Here is a 20483-nt window from a genome sequence, read left to right as displayed (position 1 = left end):
GTTAGGCAGCTTTCCCTTCATTGTGTCCTTGCTTTTGTTCTGCTTCAGAGATCTCATAACATTCCAAAGATATGCATGTATGTGTCTGTGTGGGGGACGTTGTTTATAAATGTATGTAAACAGCTGACCAAGGGTAGTGTGATTTAGGGGGACTGGCATGTGACAAGGGGGAAGGAAGTTGAAGAAGTCAAAGACAAAACAATGAGAGTTGCAGTAGAAAGTAAAAAAAGGGCAACTAGAAGGCAGTGCAACAAACGTTGTAATTGAGAGTGAATTGTTCTGGGGGTAGAAGGATGCTGAACATGATTAAAGCTCAAAAACAAGATGCATATTAATTTACTTGAAAATTGAATTAGAAAGTTGATACTGGTGTGATTAACTACAGTGTACAAACATATGTTCTCTTCATTCCAGGAAGCATGGTGTAGAAGAATTTTATATTATACTTGGATGCCTTTTGGTATTGTCAAATAAACAAATGGTATTGTTTTGCTTTTGTAGGAAGATGAAAAATTTCTGACAGACTTGTTTGCACAACTAACAGATGAAGCCACAGATGAGGAGAAAAGACAGGAATTGGTAAGAAATCTGTAAAATATGTGACAGTTACCACAAAGTGACATGTGAATTTTTTTTTAATTACTAAACTAGTATATTCCTGGTTTTCAGGTAAATTTTCTGAAAGAGTTTTGTGCATTCTCACAAACACTGCAACCTCAAAACAGAGATGCATTTTTCAAAACTTTGTCAAATATGGGCATACTGCCTGCACTAGAAGTCATATTGGTAAGTCATTTTAATTCTATTTGTCATAACAATTTTGTTTATCTTCAGAGAGGCTTTTTTAAAAAGTAACTTCAGCACAAATTTCAGCAAGTGGTTTACTTTTTGTTTGCTTCATTTGGCAAATGAAGCCAAGATTTGTCCTAGCTTAAGATTCAGAATGTTCAAAATATTTTTGTAAAACTTTAAAAGCTTTTACAATATTACATTGGTAAATACCCTGGCATTCTTCAGTTTTTGTTTTCCTATTTGCTTTCCTAGATTTACTTGCTCTTTGGTACCCAAATAAGTTAGAAAATAGGGAAGTAGATCAAAGAGCAGGGAGCCCATAAAATTTATTTTGCCCAGCTGTTGTGAAATTTACAGAGAAGTACAAGTTGACTTAGTTTTAGAATCTGGTTTTAGCAGTAGTTAGGTGTGATTTGTGAGAAGGAATTAAAGCTGTATGTTTTCTGGTTCATTTAACCCTTTCAAGAAAACAGGATGATTTTATTTGACTTTTCCAGGGTATGGATGATGCACAAGTACGAAGTGCAGCCACTGATATATTCTCATATTTGGTTGAATACAACCCATCCATGGTACGAGAATTTGTCATGCAGGAAGCGCAGCAGAATGATGATGTGAGTAAAGAGTCCTCAGAAATGGGTGTATTGGTTTGGAAATTACTGGGGTTTGAAGTTACTGGTGTGTATTTATGACTATGAATGATATGAGCCCTAGTTTCAAAGAAGTAATTTGGAATTTGGTAACACTGAACTGCTGTGTTTTAAAGAGTTCTGTTAGGTGAGATGAGTTCACCTGTTCACAGATACTTGTTGCATTGTATAATTTCAGATTTGGTGCAAGGGAGTAGCATTTGAATTGATTTTTTTTTCTCCCCCTCTTAGGATATATTACTCATTAACCTCATTATAGAACACATGATTTGTGACACAGATCCAGAACTTGGAGGAGCAGTGCTACTCATGGGTTTGCTTCGTACTTTAGTTGATCCAGAAAATATGCTTGCCACTGCCAATGTAAGTAAATACCTTCAAATGAAATTACCTTTGATTTTTTTAGGGTATTTGATGATATATGTTGCATATATTTTTTTTCATTCCTTAGAAAACAGAAAAGACAGAGTTCTTGGGTTTCTTCTACAAACATTGTATGCATGTTCTGACTGCCCCTTTATTGGCCAATACTACAGAGGACAAGCCTAGCAAAGGTAATGACACTGGATTTTGGGCACATCAAGGCTGTTGAATGTCAATGGTTAGAATAATTGTCAAAGGACATTTTCCATCTGAATAAATTGAGTCTGAGATTATGAAACATAGTTCAAAGGAAAATGCTGATTCAATATTTAGTCATATGAATAATGCCTAAGTACAAAACTCTGCAGAGAGACCTGATTTAAGAAGTGAGCAACATTTGCTACAAATTTGGCTTTAGCAAAAAATAAAATACTTGTACAATTTTTAGGAACTCATGGGGCAGTTCATTGACATAGACTTCTAAACGTGTCTAAATGGTTTCTTAAGGTCAGGGATTACTAGAAATGTTGCAACATTTCCCCTGGGAAGGTATGCTGAATTTGAGAGTTGTTTCTTCAGCAGACTAAGAAAGCAGAGATCAGTGATGAAGTAATTGTTCATGCTGGCTACCAGCAGCAGGTCTTACAAGTGTTGAAAGACCCCGAGGTATTTCTTGCATAGTACTTTAGTTGAAAGGCATTATAGATCACATTCTTGGTGTAAACTTGGTCAAGACACTGCATATGGGGCAATAGTTTATGATCTAGATTTGTGGACATCATAATGTGAGTTGGTTAAATAAACCTGACTACACCTGTTAGGATTAAGTTCTGTGCTCTGAACCTTCAAACACCAGTTTAAGAAAAATATAATTGGTTCCATATTTTAAGAGTTTCCTGCCATATCTGTATTCATACAAAATACTCAATCCATAACAAATTTATTCAATTTCTGTTTTAAAGACTAAACATATTCTGTAGCATATTCCATAAAATATCTGTGGGAAAACAAAAAAACTTGTAAACAGTAAAAATGTTTACTGGAGTGCAGTTGGATATTTGAAGTTAGCCTCTGAAGGCAGTATTCCAGATACATTTAATTATTTTGGTTTTGTTTTATTACAGATGATTTTCAGACAGCCCAACTCTTGGCATTAATACTGGAATTGCTAACTTTCTGTGTAGAACATCATACCTATCACATAAAAAACTACATTATTAACAAAGATATCCTGCGAAGGGTACTCGTTCTCATGGCCTCAAAGCACGCTTTCTTGGCATTGTGTAAGTTTGAAAGCTAAGGAATAAACTAGAATTTTGTGGATGTGAACTGATACATATCTTCACTCTGCTGGAAAAAAACTGTTCATGGATCATGATAATTTTTTACTGAATACAGAAATTCTACCATTATAGTCTGTGTTTCTCATACTAGATTATAGTTATATTTCTTGACCACGCTCAGCTCAGTAGTGTCAAAGCAGACTTAATTCTAGAGGCAAGTAGATTTTCTCTGTAATTCTTTTGTGCACATAGAGTTAAAAAACCAAAGCCTTAAGTTGCCTGAGCAGTACCATACAACAAGTACCTTTTACATTTTGTAGCTAAATAACCTGTACACATGGTTGCTAAGCAAAATGTGCTGCTGTGTGATACTGTACTTTATGCATGGACATTCTCTCACTTGCATACACTTTGGAGTTTCAGAAAGAGCTTTAAACTGGTTGTAAATCAACCCTTTGCCTTACTACGTGTGTGAATAAAAAGTCATTTACCAATTTTAAAATGAGATAATTTATATTCTAATCTGATAGAACCAAACATTTGAATAATAGGGATAATAAGCAAATTTCTGAGCTCTTCTACTAAGAAAAACTTTTACCTTTACCCTAAGTAATTTTAAAAAGTAAAAACAGATTTTTATATTAGTAGTATTATAGTTGAACAATACTATATGAATTCTTCAGTGAACAGAGGTGTTTTTATTTGTACAGTTATGATGGAGGATTTCTTTATGATAGAACTGCTAAGTAATATTCAGCAGTGTAGTCAAGACTGCTGAGAAGCAGAGAAGGACTGAATGTATTGCTGTATATGAACTGAGGCTGTAAATTGCTGTAATAATGCTGAGTAATTTCTGCAATTTTGCTTTTAAATGTAAAAACTCTTTTGACAACATGTGTGTTTCAGGTGCCCTTCGTTTCAAGAGAAAGATAATTGGGCTGAAGGATGAATTCTACAACCGTTACATAATGAAAAGTTTTCTGTTTGAACCCGTGGTCAAAGCATTTCTAAATAATGGTTCCCGTTATAATCTGATGAACTCTGCCATAATAGAGATGTTTGAATTTATCAGAGTGGTGAGTGCTAGTATGTGCTGAGGATAATTACTGCATTGTTTAGTCTTGTTATTCAAGATTACTTTTCTTTTTGCTTTTGCCCTAAATTATGCTATCATAATGGGACCATATGATACTGTATTTATATGAACCTTGTTTTATATCACTGTTACATATTTGTACATGTTTTTTCTTACATTCAAACAGTACCGTTACTTGAAGATTAAATTCACTTGATACTGTACTCACAGTACCCAGATTTGCAAAGGCAGCACTAATCAAATTTCATCATGCAGATTGGATGGGCTTGTTATGACAGGAATGTAATTAGAAACTACTGTTGCAAACCCATCAAATTTAGCTGTGCTCTGTAATGTCAATGGAATATGGAATTATACAGAAGAGATACCAATCTCTTTTGATTATTTTAATGGAGTGCTACCAAGTTCCTTCCATGAGGAGTCTCTTAAATATTCATGCCAGTTTGGCTGTCTCCACAGTATTATTTCCTTGCTGTTGTTTGCGTCCAGATTCTGACAAGATGCTGTACAGACTGTAAATGTGGTAAATGGGGCCAGGCTGAGGTTGGAGCAGAGATTCCCCTGCAGCCCATGGTGGTGTCCATGGTGGGGCAGCTATCTCCCTGTAGCCCACTGGAGGTCTGTGGTGGAGCAGAAATCCCCCTGCAGCCTGTGGAGGACCCCAGGCCAGAGCAGGTGGAGGCCTGCAGAAGGAGGCTCTGACCCCTTGGGCAGCCTGTGCTGGAGCAGGCTCCTGGCAGGACCTGTGGCCCTGTGCAGAGAGGAGCCCACACTGGGGCAGGTTCACTGACAGGACTTGTGACCCAGAGGGAACCCTGGCTGCAGCAGCCTGCTCCTGAAGGACTGCATGCCATGCTCTCTATCAGTGTAAAAATATCTCTCAGTTACAGTGGAAAGATATTTTAGGATTGGGTTTGGTACAGTTTTTATCAGGCTTTAGGTTCTGTAATGTTTTGAAGGAGATACTGCTAGAAAATTTATGTTGTTTGCTAATCAAATACTTGAGGCTCTAGATTTTTAATTACACTTATATACTCACTTTTGCATAATTACTACAGTGCTTGCTATGGCATTCTCATTTCAGATACTTTTTATATTGTATTAAATAAATTAATTTGAATGAAAATAAGTCACTTTTGTTTGTTTCTTCCTGTAGGAAGATATAAAATCATTAACAGCTCATGTAATTGAAAATTACTGGAAGGCACTGGAAGATGTAGATTATGTGCAGACATTCAAAGGACTGAAACTACGATTTGAGCAACAAAGGGAAAGACAAGATAATCCAAAACTTGACAGGTAAAATACACTAAATGCTCTTAATAGCATATTGATGCTCTAATTCTCTTACCAGACTACTGGTGGGTTGTTCTCTTGTTGTGGGAAATACAGATAATTTAGACTCTTGCTTGTATCTCAAGCCTTGCTGAATTTACTTGATTAAAAGTGATTTTCAAATGTGTTTCTATAGACTTTTCAGCAAACACTAGTTGCTGGACCCCCAGTCATAATGCTAATTTATCATACCTTAAACTTATCTGCAGTACTTTAATGAGGCTGGAAGCCTACCAAGTATCTCTACCAAGCTGATTTGTCTAAATAACAGATTTCCACTGCTAATTTGAAAGACTGTTAGTTGTGAATTACCATTCTGTGGATTTTTCCTTCAAAAATTTTCATATCAGATTTCCCTTCATTCTAGTTGTGGGAGTAGATATTTAGATAAGCTTTATCAAAATGCCTGAGGAATAGAACATAGAAAGAAATTTTCAGAGAATGCTTTTTTGTCCCTGTTAGATCTGCTGATGGAGTAAAAAGCAATCTGATGCAAAACTTGAATCACTCTTTCTGTTTGCCAGAGCAAAAGTTCCCTTCCTTAGTACACAGTTGCTCAAGTTTAAAAGGTTGAGATGTATAAAAATAGGAAGTTTAGGCCTTTTTGCTCCATTTATTTTTGCTTTATGTCTGGTTTCATTAAAACAAAATGACTGCTTGTGTGAACAGATGAGTTACTCTTAAAAATTTTAGCAAGATCTGTTCTTGTTTTCCTGTCTTGAATTAGTTTGAAAACACATAAAAATTAATTCTGATTAGTACTACTAGGATATCTTGACATTTCAGACTTTTAATTTCCTGCCACAAGATTTCTTAATACTTAAATTTGAGAGTTGTACAATTAAAATGAGATTATAAGTGTTGATTTATTTTAAAACACTGAAGTACTTTCAAGAGCATGTGCAGGATCTGCAGTTTTGAGTACGAAGGTGTTAAAAGTGAGATGTTATTATTTTGGCTTATGTCAGCTTAAACAGCTGTGAAATCCAAGGCTGTGATTCTTGCTTACATTAATTCATATGTGGGAAAGAACACCCAGCTGCTTTCTTCAGTAATTTCCATCCACTATAGCAAGTAAAGTTGTAGTTTTTTTCTTGGCTTAAGTTGAGCTAAGTGGTTGTGCTGCATGAGTTTATCCAACAGAAAATAGAGCTTCAGGAGGTCTGTAGCTCAGCCTTCTTCCTACATCTGATGTTGTGGCTGCACAAGTCCTGTCACAGTGCATGTAATTTTTAAAGTGAAAACCCAGAAATAATAAAATGCACAAATAACAAGAATCTATTTATATATTTTAGCAAAGAATAGTTCAGTAAGGAAGGAGCCCAATATGTTGTGGACACAGGCCATAGAAGTATTCATTAGAGTTCCACTTAAGTCATAGTTTTGTGCTCTTAGCAGAACTTGAGTTTAAATAAAATGTAAAATGATGCAGTATGTATAGTTGTATGATAATGCTGGCAAGCAACTTACTTAAAACTAGATTTATTATTAAAAGTACATTTAGCTTTTTTACTCAATAGCTTGTAATGTTTTGATTTTTCCCTTCTGGCTTTTTCCTGAACTCAGTAATGCAAATTAATTAATTGTATTTGTAATACAAATTAATTATTGTATTATTAACATCTTGATCCCAGTAACCAAAGTCACTACAGACACTTTCTGAAAAACATGAAATTTCATCCAATAAACTGTGAAGTCCTTCATCAAGAATTCATGCTGCTGTTGGAAACTGACTGTTAAAATCAACATCTAGCAATGAAGAGGTTTTCAATGTCTCTTCCACTTCTCCTCCCCGTTTTTCAAGGGCCACATCCCTGTCCCTCTCCTCCAAGACCATAATACTGCTTCTGTGAGAAAAGAAAAAAGGAAGGTGGAGCTGAGATAAACCAACATTGATAATAGATCAAACAGGGAGAGAGAGGTAGCAGTTCATATCCAAGGCTCTGAAAAATGGGGAATACTGATAAGTGACCAAAAGTTGTAACAAGTGGATGTGGCAGAGAGAGAGCTTTCTCTTCAATGTATCTGCTTAAAATTGGAGTCATATTTAAGTTAGATTTTTATTACTCTTTTTAAACTTGGACCCTGAATACTAACAGGTTACAAAGTATTTTCAGAGAATATGTGTATGTTTCTAAGCTCTTTGTTTTACAACTTTTTATTTACCAGTGCAAACTGGTAAACCAAGCTTGAATGCAACACTTCAGTGAGATTTATTAAAATTACTTTTAATAGTGCTGTTTATATGCTACAGAATTTTGTACTGATTGAGTAGTCTGCATGTGCTGTTAGCAGAGTTGTACTTTATTTGATTCTTTATACAGAGAAATTTTTAATGATATTTTATTGAAAATACAAAGGTTCACGATAGGGAATGATTTGCTGGTGTTTTTATTGCTCTACAATGTATGGATCTGTAAGCAGTCACTGAGTGTCAAGCAGAAGTTTGATTATTAAGTTGGATTTTGAATCTAAGCTTTTCAAACCTCCTGTTCTGCAGCATGCGCTCGATTTTGAGAAACCACAGGTACAGAAGGGATGCAAGAACCCTGGAGGATGAGGAGGAAATGTGGTTTAATACTGATGAGGATGATATGGAAGATGGAGAGGCAGTGGTGCCCCCTTCTGACAAGCCTAAAAATGATGAGGATATTATGGACCCTATCAGCAAATTCATGGAAAGAAAAAAATGTAAGTGATGAGAAGATGAATGCCATCGCCTGGCATTATTCAGTCCTACTGCAATGAAGGATTTGCATGTATTTATTTTGAAATTGCAACATCAATTTGGTAGACCACATATTAAAAAAGTTTTGTTGCCTTTAGAGGCAAGATCATACAAAATGTGTTGTAGACTTCTTAAAGCATTTGAATTAAAATAGTATCTGATAGTCAAACTTTTCAGTGTTTTATTTGGGTTATAATTAAATATTGTGTGTTAACTCAACATTTTCTATATAAATGATCAGGTGATACCATTGGTAGAACAAAAGTGACATTCCTAGCCAGTGACAACCACTGGTAGGTGGTACAGTAGTAAGGAAAAAGTCTATGATGACTCACTTAACTGAGTTATACATGAAGTATTAAGCCTTTTCCCAAACAGTGAAGTGATTTGTAATTGAATGTTTCAGTCAATAATACTGCTTTATTTTTTGCCTTTTTTTTCTTTCCAGTGAAAGAGAGTGAAGAAAAGGAGGTTCTTCTGAAAACTAACCTTTCAGGTCGCCAGAGCCCGAGTTTCAAGCTTTCTTTTTCCAGCGGTACAAAATCTAACCTTACCAGCCAGTCATCTGCAAGTAATCTGCCTGGATCTCCTGGGTCCCCTGGGTCTCCAGGATCCCCTGGCTCACCTGGATCAGTTTCTAAAAGCACATCTCAGATGGCAGCTATTACAACTAAGGTAATTTTGAATGGTTGTAGGTTGGCTGTATTGTTACAGCGTAGAAGTTTGCTTTTGGTCTCTCTGAAGTTCCTGTGAGTCCCATCAACTTAAGCAGTAATGGACTGTCTGGTTTGTGTGTACTTCTTGTCTGACCTTCAGCATTTTCAATGAGATCTGTTGTATATTAAAGAAATAAAAGCTCTTTTAATGCTCAGACTGGTCAAGTAGGAACCATGCCATTAGTTGCTCTTAGCAGTGCTATTTACAGTCAAATGTTAAATTGCACAGGGGTATTTGACAGGTAAAAATAGATATTTTGGAAACGTAGCCAAATTGTGATAGATACCACAATGCCCTGCACATCCATTGAGGATTTCTACTATCACCATTTGAACATTGTTCAGAATTCTATAACTGACCTATGTGGAAGAAATAAATTGCATTGGATAGCGATTGCTGTAAGCCAGAACAATTTTTAATACCTAAGTGTGACATTTTTATCTTTGAACTAACTTACAGTTTTGATTTGGAACATTCTGAAATAGAAAAAGAAGGCCACTTTGAAAGAGCATTGTAACTTGCAGTGAATATTCAAAACTAGCATTTTAAAATACATTTTGGGACACTGTTGGATTTTATCAGATTTTTGAATAAAAATGTTCGAACTGAGTCAGGAAAATAGAGTGACTGCTATTTTCCCAGCACAGGGGGCAGATAAGGTAATGTTGATACAGTACAGTTCAGATTATGAGAATTTATTTTAATAACAAGTGTATCCATTTATAAAAGGTGAGGTATGTATGTCAGTTGTCAGATAGTCTTGGAATAACACTGATAATAACAGACTTGGAATAACACCTTGTTTTGTAATGCTGCCATACTGCTTGTTCACCTAACTTCCAGTGAAGGTAAATGGGGGTTTAGGGTTTGAGGGTTTTTTTCCTACTCCACATGGCTTAAGAGTTTGCATTTGGATTGCATTCTCTTGAAAATACCTGGATCAGAAGTGTTTGGCTGATGGAAGAACCTAAGGACACTTCCTCTAAATCCTTCTGTGGAGGAAACTCCTTGCATAACCCAATAGTTAGTCAAGTGCTTTTTGAAAGGGATGGAATTGGCTTGCAAATCCATTCAGTCTATTAGAGGCTTTTTTCTCCCAGACAGTCTAATTCCTTGAGTCTGAAATAGAGTCTTAATATATGGAATATATTGGATACAGTATTGACTCCACAAATTCAAGTAGTGGTGACAAAAGAAAAATGTTCAGGTTACAAAAAGGAACGTGCAGTGGACTGAAAAATACTCCTGGATTCAGGGAGAAGGTATCTTACCTTCTTTCAGAGTAAAACATGCCAGTCACAATCTAGAAACAGTGTTGAAATTGGGTTTTACATTAATTACCTGATGTTGCTTCAGGTGTAGTGTACTCAGTGTTACACGTATGTGACTGTACAGAACATCTGTAATTGTTTTTCAAGTTGTATTTTGATATACAGTTGACTGACATGTTCTGGTTTGGGTGTCCATTATTAGGCACCTGAATAAGTAATAGGACCTTTGAGTAAAGTGTTTGATGCTTCAGAAATTGCAACATAGTATACTTAGGGGAATTTTCAGAAGCTCATGATGCTTCTTCAAGAGTCCAGAGCTGCCTAATCTTAAATTTGTGGTTATTTGCAATACAGGAGAGTTTTTAGTGATATTAGATAACTTGTCAGCTGAAAATGAAAATGTATTTAAACTATGTAACCTGTACACATCATTCAGTTGTGTTATTCAAAAAAGTTCTTTGTCACTATACACTTCAACTTTTGCCAAGACAAACTGTGTTCTAAAAGTATCATAATTAAAAAATTTAAATTGAAGATATTCTGCATTTGTTTCTGAAGTGCTTCCAGATTGCTCAGTACAGTCAGCTGTGCTCAGTAAAAATAAACAATGTCTTTACACATGGAGCTGCAGTGACACTGAGCAAAATCATGTCGATTTTTGGCTTTACTTAAATTTCAGCTGGCAATATTTCCAGTTGGATAGGTAAAACCCCATTTTGGATTTATTCATTTAAACATTTCTCAGATAATGTCATTTTCATTCATACTGAAGGATTTATTTTTGTTCTGCAAGATTTTATTCAAAACCTTCTGAACCAGTGTACTTACGGCAATATTCTGTGCAAACATCATGCAATGCAATGAATTACCAGTGTACAAACATTCTCTTAATTATAATAATTGGATCTGTCTTTGTAGGGAGGCCTCGTTGGGCTTGTAGATTATCCTGATGATGATGAAGAGGATGATGAAGATGAAGATAAAGAGGAAACTTTACCTTTGTCAAAGAAAGCAAAGCTTGAGTCATCATAATGGCAACTGCTGAAGAATATTACCAGTTGGGGAAGGATTTTTTTCCAAAAACAAAACAAACCTACAGCAAAGCAGCAATCTTTTGTGAATTACTGTGTATGACACAGATCAACCTATACAAATGGATTTCTGCCAATCAAGTGCCAATTCAAAGGAGCAGAAGAAGGAGAAATACTTCATTTAGGGGAAAGACTTATGCCTTTGAGCTCTCCAGCTTGGACCACATGTTGCCCTTTTCTCAGGGAAGGAAATGGAAAACAAAACAAAACAAAAAAAGAAAAAAAAAGAAATAAAAAGCCAACAGGGCAGGAGTTTTGTTAGTGGAACTCTGGATTGGCTGGTCAGTTGCTACAATCAGAATATGCTTTCTTGGACCATGTATGAGACTTCTGAAGAAAAGGCGGGTTTTGCCATAATTCTTCACTAGTTAAGAATGCCAGCAGTTTCTTTGTATAAAAGAGACCTGCCTTTGAAATCGTACATTCTGAACATTTTACTCGAGCTACAACAGGTTTTAAAAACCTCTGCGGGGGAGGGCCGAATATAAAGTTTCCTCTTTTTTTTTAAATCTGTTCCCTTTGCCCTTTAAACTGCAGAAATTTTTTTTGAGGTGGGGGATTTGTTTGTCCCTTCTTGATTAAAGATTGAGTGGAATTCTAGATGTGGTCACTTTTGTGTCATAATTTTTTTTTGCCCCCCTGAGTGTATGCTTAGTTGTTGAGTATATATTTGGGACCATTAAAATTTTTTGATGTAATATAATCTCACTGTTGTGCTGGTACCTGTTTCACTGTGTAATTTTGTTCTGCATCACAGTTCTTAATATGTTGAGGATTTTATGGAAGATGGTAACGTTTTTATTGGAGAAAAAAGTCTTGCAACAATGTGCATAAAAGCAATACTATTTTGTGAGTAAATATTTTATATTAAAATATACAGCAGCACCTGTTGAGAGAAAAATCAGGGAAATAAGATGAAATAAAAAAATTAAACCTATAGATAGGAAATTAGCGTTCCAAAGAGACTGAAATTTCATAATGCAGAACAGTGATGGTAACTAACTCACCAAAATGGAAGATGGATGAATTAGGAGTACCAATATACTGACCCATTTGACTTAGGAAAATAAAAAAGAAATAATTAAAGCTGAAGGAAAACAGCATTAGTGGTATTTTTTAAAAATGTCTGATTCCCTTTGGAATACAAGTTTTCATGAATAAAAGATGGTTGTAGAATAAACTCTTTACAAGGACACCATCTTTTGAAATTTATTCTAATACTCAATTGAAAAACAGCAATTAACTTGGTCTAAATCAATGACCACCTTTTTTCCCCTTTTGCCAAAAGTCTAAGTAATACTAATTTGAAATCGGGCATTATATCCTGCTTCCTACAGAAGATGGCTTTGCACAGCAGTGCTTCCTATAAAGGGTTGTTTATTCAGTTCCTTTCTTTCATCTGTTTTGAAGAGCCGATTTCCTTTCGGGCATTCAGAGCACCAGGTTGCAACAATCTTGATGTTTAATACATAAATGTATCAATACAAATAGAAATTAGAGAAATTAGAATCTGAGGTAGGATCACAGGTGATCACACCCAAGGGTAGATGAGCACTTTGTTTCTCAGCATTGTAGATGGCTTGGCAGGTTCTGTGCCAACCACAAAAGGCAAAGCTTCAGTGGTTGGGCTTTGTGAGTACATACCAGCCAGTTTGGATTTAAATAAAAGTGTGCATTAGGGAGAAATTACTAGCCATCTTTTCCTCAAAGAGTTAATTTGTGATCACTTTCTGAGGTTGTGTTTTTATAATGTATTTGAAATGTCTGTGACAGGGCAGTTCTCAGCAGTTTTACAGAGGTCAGGAGTTATGCACATGGTCACCACAGGATTAGACACAATTTGCTGCTGCAGGCTGAGTCCCCGTGCTGTTGCAACAAACTGTCTGAAATTTGATTTTTGCAACTTTGGTGTCAGAGCAGACATTGTGACAAGGAAAACTGCAATTTTGCAGGTTTTCTTAGTTAGTCAGAATCTAAATCCAGCTCAAGATGTCAAACTTTTCTTGACCATAAAGCTCTCAAAATTCATCCATACAGTCATCTGCAAGTCTTGCAAGCTCTATCTCAGGAAACCATTCTTCTGAGTTGGTCAAAGGAACACTTTTGTTAAAGATTTTTTCTGTTCCTTTAGCAATCTAGTGCTTGAATCTCATGATGTTTGATGCTGCAGTCTTCCAGACTTTCAGATACTTTCATAATACTTGTAGAATCTTGGATTTTGAAACATTACATTGAACAGAAGAAGTATTATGCTGAAGTTACTGGGCTTGGTCAAAATAATAATGAAATCAGGAACTTTTTGAAGTTTTTATATTTTTATGAAGCTCTAAAAGGCTGGTAAAACATTAGGCTGCACGTCTTTTAATGCTGTCTGACTTGTGGTTGGATGGTTAGTTGTCTTCCCAGTTATATAATGCTTGTAGCCTGACAGGACATGTCTGCACTGACATAATATATTCATGGAAGTTGGAAGTAGATGAATGGTGGGTATACTCTTGCTCAGTGATGTTCACTTTTGTATTCATGGAAATCTTGAAATGTATTTTAGGGGAAAAAAAATACTGAGATTGCGAGAAGTGATGGATTTTTTTTTTAAGAGTGTGTTTGAGTTTATAGGTGGAAGAAATTATGTTAGGAAACAGTATCTGTTCTAGATCTTTTTTTGGGCTGATTTTTAAAACCATTTGTCCTTATCCCAAGAGACCTGCATGTGTATTGTACTAAGCATGGCTCAGTCATCTTAATTGCATTTTAACTGTGCCCTGAAGTATGGTTTACAGGGCAAACCCTTCAGTATTTACAGGCAAGAGCCAGGGTGTTTAAATCATCCATACAGGCCCCTCTGTTCCTTCAGTGGCTGAAAGACTTGATGCTGATTCCTTGGATGAACTTCCAAGCTTTGAGCCTAGACTTACTGGGAATACCAGACAGAATGTATATGAGCTACCTGGTCCCTCTAAGAACCCACACACTATTGAAAGAAATTCCAGGTGATCTGGAATATTTCCAGATTTTCTTCTAATGTGTGCAGAGTGTGGCTTCGGGCATCAGTGCACATCAGCACAAAAGAGATCTCCTGTATCGTGAAGGTGAAAGGATCTAAAATCTGGTGTACCTAAACAGTGCCTTGTCCCTAGAATGTGCTGTCTGTAATGTGCCTGCTTGGCGACAAAGATCAGGGCATTCATCCATTCAACTCTCTTAGCCCACCCAGGTGAGGTATCATGTTCTCATGGAATTAAGTGCCAAGTAGGCCCAATCCTTTTAATGTGCTGAGGATGGAACAGTTCAGATCGGGTTTGCCTGTGGTTTTGCATCCCTGCAGAGATGTTTAATTGGAGGAGTGGTGGGGCTTTGTTCTCATGTTGCTGCTGTGGTGCTGTTAGGCAGGCAGCTGCCTTTGCAACCCAGCACAATGAAGTTGGTTGCCTTGCTAAATGATTCCTGGCATCTGTAGAGTGGCCACCCAAGTTCAGCCTTACCCCTCTCATCCATTCTACAGCTGCAGAGGCATCCTGGAGCAGTGCTGTGGATGCCAGAGCAGCACTGCAGTTCCCCTGCCTTGAGAACATCATCTGCCATTCCAGGTAAGTTGTGAAAGCAGGAGATGAGATGGGTCACCCACAGCCTATGTGTAAAACCGAGCAAGCATTCAAAAAAGAGAAGTTGTCCGTGTGCATGTTCTCCACCGCTTTGTCTCTTTGGAGTCCAGAAGAAATGAAGGAATAGACAGCTTATAGTTCAGTTCAGAAAGGAGCATGTGGGCGTGCTGCAGATAAAGGAAAACCTCCTGTGGGAGGGCCTGTAATGCCCACCTTCAATCAGAGCCATAATTTGATGTCTTCATTCATGTGAGGAAGACATAACTGACTGTGCTTTAGGTTTGTCTTGTACAGAGCCCGGAGCTGGATTCAACTCTTGTGGGTCCCTTCCAACCTGTGATATTCTGTGGTTCTGTTCTATGGTGTTCTCATGATTTTCATCAGTGCCTGCCTACCTGATGAGCTGGTAGATTTGATTTGATATTGCTCTAGTTGCAACCACATTCACTGGAGTATGAATCTTGTGAGGGTTTAATATAAATTAATAGAACAAATGAAAGCTGAAATGAACCCCTGTGGACTGCTGGGGAAAAAAAAGGCAATTAAAAAAGGGAGGGGGAAGATGCCATCTTCTGTAGCCAATTGTATTTATGAACAATGTAAAAATAATATATAAACCAGCAGGTAATGTTAAAAAAGCAAAATGCTACTAGCAAATGTTTGAAATAGCCACTGATTTACAGTGATCTCAGATCTATACCTGTGGCCTTGCTGTGCACTGTAGAATGTAAAGACTGGTAGGAGATGTGAATAGCCAAGTGAAAAAATGGAGTTGAACAGTATTGTCACCACAGGAGAGTCGTGTGCTCTGCAGTGAGTCTGCAGTCATTCCAGCATCTGTGAAATACCGGTGTTGCAATGCAAATAACAATTCTCTAAAGCGTCTGTAATTTAAAAAGTCTCACTTCTAAGGGAGTAAGTCAAGTCCATGTGATTTAAAGTCAGTTTCTGTCCACACTGACCTTCTCTAAATAACATTACATTTTTATATAATTCAGCTAGAATTAAAGGCACCTTCTGTGTTTCTGCACATTAAGTCAGTGCACATGATACATAAAGTACTGACCACCAATTTTTACCATAATCTTTTCAAACAACTATATCTAACTCTATCACTGGACAACCTTAGTTTTGTGCCTTCTGTCCCTCAAAACTGGAGTCTTTCATTAGTTCCTCAAATTCTTCTTTCCACATCTGTGACTCTTGCACACAGAAGTGAATTTGGGGGGCTATTTGAGCAGGTATCAGGGTCACAAATTTCCTCACTGCCATATTGTTCACTGTTCCAAGAAATGGCTCTGCCCTTTGTAGATATCAGAGGTGGTGGTCCCAGCCCTGCTGCCATCTACCTCCCTGCTGAGGCTTTAACTTCCCCCTGGAGTGTTCTCCTTCCTTTGAATTTACACTTTCCTTCAACTCTAGCCAGCCCAAGTATTTCCCAAAGCTGCTTATAAAGCTGTTGGCTGTGCTTGCCTATTATTTTTACCTCACCCCCAGTGTCATCAATACAGATATTGATACACTCTTGTAAACTAAAGTGGCAAAACAGCTGTCTGAAAACCTAAAATTCCCAGAAGTGCTGAACCTTCAAAATCACATTCTGTTTTTATAAGGACATTTGCTAGTTATGATTGATAGGAATTGATACTTATGATTTCAAATATTTTTCATATTGTACTAAGCATGGCTCAGTCATCTTAATTGCATTTTAACTGTGCCCTGAAGTATGGTTTACAGGGCAAACCCTTCAGTATTTACAGGCAAGAGCCATTTTATATTAATAAAACATTTCTTCTCTCTTCTTGCAGGCCCAGGGCATTCCTCCACTGCTGTGACACTCATTGCCTCTCTGAAGGCTTCAAGTCAAGGAGGTTATGTCACCATTTTGTGTTTGCCTGGGATGTTGAGTACTCCTACCTTGCTTTCAAGTTCATGCAAAGAGCCATAAACTGCTGGTGCCCCTTCATCTCCTCCCCATATCTTTTGCTTGTGTTAACTTTATTGTTTGCCTTGTGTATTTGACTCTCTATTTATTTTCTATGGGCTCAGAGGTTTATGAGATATTTATTCTGCCCAAACTCTCTCTCTTTGTATTTTAGATTCTGTATTATGTTAGTCTCTTCAGGAGTCTAAGCAGCTGGCTTATATTTCAGCACTGAACAAACATGTGCCGAAGGTTAATTCTGGTTTGTTTTTTTTTTTCTGGGAGTTTATCTCTGAATGCTTCAGATACCAGCCATAGACTGTAAATCACTGGCATCCTGCCCCCTGCCCCCGCATTCAGATTGATCCAAGGCACATTAGCAAATACTTCTAGGGTTTTGTTTGTGTTTTGGTAGCATGTACAGATATGTGTATTTTTATTCTCATTCAAATTTCTTTACCGCTTTTCTCTAAACAAACAACATTGAAAACAGCATTCCAGAATCGAATATTATGAGGACCAAAGCTATCTTCTGACCACCTTCTTTTTCTCCTGGCATACATTGTTTACAGCTCCAGAGTCTACTTAAAGCAAACTTGCTCCATAGCTGAGAAGTTTGTTGATGAACAGTCAAGTCATATTTACAAGAAAGCTGCTTAACGACAGTCCCAAGCAAAGGAGGAGAAAAAGCTCTTTCCTGATTACCATGAGTTTAACTCCTGTATTGTAACTTCATGAATTCTGTTATTCCCATCCCTCAGCAACTTACACTTCAAGACAGCAGATGAATGGTGGAGCTTTGTTGATGGTTGTACTCGTTGCTAGGGGACAGTCTGAGGGGGGTGAATCATGCCATTTACAGTCAGCCTAAAGGAACATTTGGAAATGTTTGAGCTTAGAAAGTTCCCTCTGTAGTCTGTCATTGGAAATCGAGTGCTTTATGGCTGTGAAAACTTCTTTAGAAATAGACATGATGATAACGAAGGCATTAAACACACTGCTGTCTTTAGTAACTTGTACCTACGTAGGTATCTTAAATCACAGTTCTGATGCTTTTTAATTGTTTGATAATTATGTTCTTAGTTAAAAGCTGACCACGTGAAATGGTATAAAATCAAAATTATTGCAAGTCACATTAAAATTAAATACTACAAATTTTCATCATTGCTCTACTGTAAGAAGTAGGATTTCTAAATGCAATTGCTTGTACATGTCCGGATCTGAACTTTCTCGGATATATTCATTGGAATTTGTTTTATTTTATCTGCTCTGGGAAGGCGGCAGCTTCAGGTACCATCAGAAAGAAGAACTTGACCTGTAGTAGGTAGGTGAGGTTTAACAAGATACATCTCCGGTGGAACACAGGTGGGTGAATAAAAGTGCTCCCCTATAAATGCTAAGGCGCAGTTTTTGGAGAGGACGTGGAGAAAGAACACACCCAGCTGGGGCTGACAGGTATGGCACAGAATTACCGAGGGGAAGCCCCTCCGCATGCATTCTGGGGCTCGTAGCCAGGGTAAGTGTTTTGCCCAAGGCGGGCAGCCTGCCCTCCACAACCCCGCGTCCAGGGCTGCTCTCGGCGGAGCTCTGGGCAAGCCTGGGCTTGTTGTGTCCGGGGCAGCGGCGCTCCCCGCCCGCGCCGTGCGAATCGGGGGTGCGGGAGGCTCGCAGCTACTCAGCATCTCCCAGCGTGCGTCCCCACGGCCCGCAGCCCTTCGCAACAGCGCGTCCCCCTTGCCCCGTGCGTGTTGAAGCAGTTTATCAGTGTTTTCCAGACTACATCAGCGCTCCCAGCGCGTTTCAAAGCGAGCCAAGCGTTCCTGCCCGCTGCTGCTTCGCTTTCGGCGTCCGACCGGAGCGCGCAGCCGCTTCCGCCGCCAGAGGGCGCCCGGCCCCCGCCCGCCGCGGCCGAGCCGGCGGCATCCGCGTTCCCGACCCTGCTCCCGACCCCATCCCCGTCCCGCTGCTGCGGCTGCACCTCCAGCAGCACCCGCCTCCATACTGCCCCAGGCCAAATGTTTCCTGTAACACAGGCAGGCACCTTGAATAACGCCCGAGCATGTGGCAGCTAACAGCATCCCCAGGAACGTTTCCTGGATAAGAAATTTGGGTTTTATGACCGTGCTCCATGATGCGCCCTCCCTTTCAATTGTCTTACTACTGGGAACACCTGGATCGGACTATGCAGCTGTTGCTTCTCTTCAGGAGTCTGTCCTACAAATGAGTTTCATCCAAGTTGTGGGTGAAAAGCGGGGAAGCATTCTTGCATCTGTCTTCTGTGGATAGGTCTATATAGTTTTCAAATACTAAGGTGTTTTCCTTTTGATTCTATTGATTAACACATCTGTTGTAAGCACTGCAATAAATGCTTTGAAAAATTATTTAATGAAATCTTTCCACAAGACAGGAAATCAAAAGGTTTCAAGAAATGAAAGTATGGCAGTTCATGTCTCTGAAGTGTTGAGAAACTATTAACCATTCTTTTTCTCTCCGTGGCTGTTACACTCAAAAGCATACTTTTTTCTCCATCCAACTACAACAGATGGTTTGCTTGCAAAACTTCCTTCTTTTCAGGTCCCGAAATGACTGGAGTACATGACTCACATAGTAAAGGGTTAATTTAACCACTTGTGCCCTCCTGGTACATCCTCTCAAGAAACTGAAAACAAGGTGCAATTCACAGGAGCGGGAGTTATTCCTCCTTGTCTACAGGGCCGCCTAAAATGAGGATCGGCATGAAGCAGATCATTAAACCTGATCTTTAGTGGGACAAACAGGCCTCTGCAATGAACACCAGTGTCTATTATTTAGTAATCGTTTGCTTGCAAACTTCTCTGGTCCCTCAGGCACAACAACAGATGTCTCTCCCTCAGCCGATGCTGAGGACACATGTACCCAACCACTTACCAAAAATATGTATTGAAGGTAGGTGTTTAATAATAACCAGAATTTCGGATGTCTCATCTGACTGTGCAAAATCCAAAATTTATTTTGTGAGTTCAGTATGATCGAACAAGAAACAGGCAGAATGCACTAAGAAGTGGCTGATGCACAGACTGATAAATGCCAGAGACAAACCATTACATCTGTGAAAAGCAGAGCAAACAGTCAAACAGAAACCCTGACACAACCAAGCCCCACTATGTGACACCCTGCCATACACTGCTCAGCTTCATGGCTAAATTATTTCTCTTCAAGTTCTAAGCCTGCGATAAATAAAGCAGCAATCATCCAGATTACCTGGCATTGTTTGTTTTCCTAACTAAAGACGGAATAAATTCTGGCAGCCGATGGGCGCTGTGGCAGAGGGACGGACGGACGGACGGACGGGGCCGGGCCCCCCGGGCCCGCGGGACCCGTCCCGGCGCGGGCGGGAGCGCCCTCACGGGCACCTGCTCCCGGTTCCTTCCGAGCGGGAGCGCAACAGGCTGTGCCGCTCGCCTTGCTCCGAGTTTCCCTCTTACTTCTTTGAGCTGCTCTAAGAGCTTTACGCGGCACGTCTGGAAGCGCCCCTGAGAAGTACTTTGTGGGGAATTTCGTGCTTTTTAAAGCGTAAACTTCGGACCCGCGCGCTCCCGCTCGGCGCTGGCGCCGTTCCCAGCGGAGGAAGGCGCGGCGCCGGGCGGCTCCC

The 20483-nt window shown here is 38.7% G+C and overlaps 1 protein-coding gene across 1 annotated transcript in view; it reads left to right on the top strand.

Moving 5' to 3' along the window:
• PPP4R3A (protein phosphatase 4 regulatory subunit 3A) overlaps positions 1–12029 on the top strand; it is a 40991-nt gene extending 28962 nt beyond the window's left edge. Inside the window, exons 5-15 of the mRNA XM_005417838.3 lie at positions 502–579; positions 670–786; positions 1290–1406; positions 1674–1805; positions 1894–1996; positions 2930–3088; positions 3995–4164; positions 5341–5483; positions 8020–8210; positions 8696–8922; positions 11154–12029. Coding sequence (XP_005417895.1) covers positions 502–579; positions 670–786; positions 1290–1406; positions 1674–1805; positions 1894–1996; positions 2930–3088; positions 3995–4164; positions 5341–5483; positions 8020–8210; positions 8696–8922; positions 11154–11267 — 1551 coding nt within the window. The 3' untranslated portion in view covers positions 11268–12029. The remainder of the gene's footprint in view (positions 1–501; positions 580–669; positions 787–1289; positions 1407–1673; positions 1806–1893; positions 1997–2929; positions 3089–3994; positions 4165–5340; positions 5484–8019; positions 8211–8695; positions 8923–11153) is intronic.
• Positions 12030–20483: the final 8454 nt, after the last annotated feature.

The sequence above is a fragment of the Geospiza fortis genome, unplaced genomic scaffold (assembly GCF_000277835.1).
Source record: "Geospiza fortis unplaced genomic scaffold, GeoFor_1.0 scaffold23, whole genome shotgun sequence".
Lineage (NCBI taxonomy): Eukaryota > Metazoa > Chordata > Aves > Passeriformes > Thraupidae > Geospiza > Geospiza fortis.
This window is presented reverse-complemented; position numbering and strand designations above follow the sequence as displayed.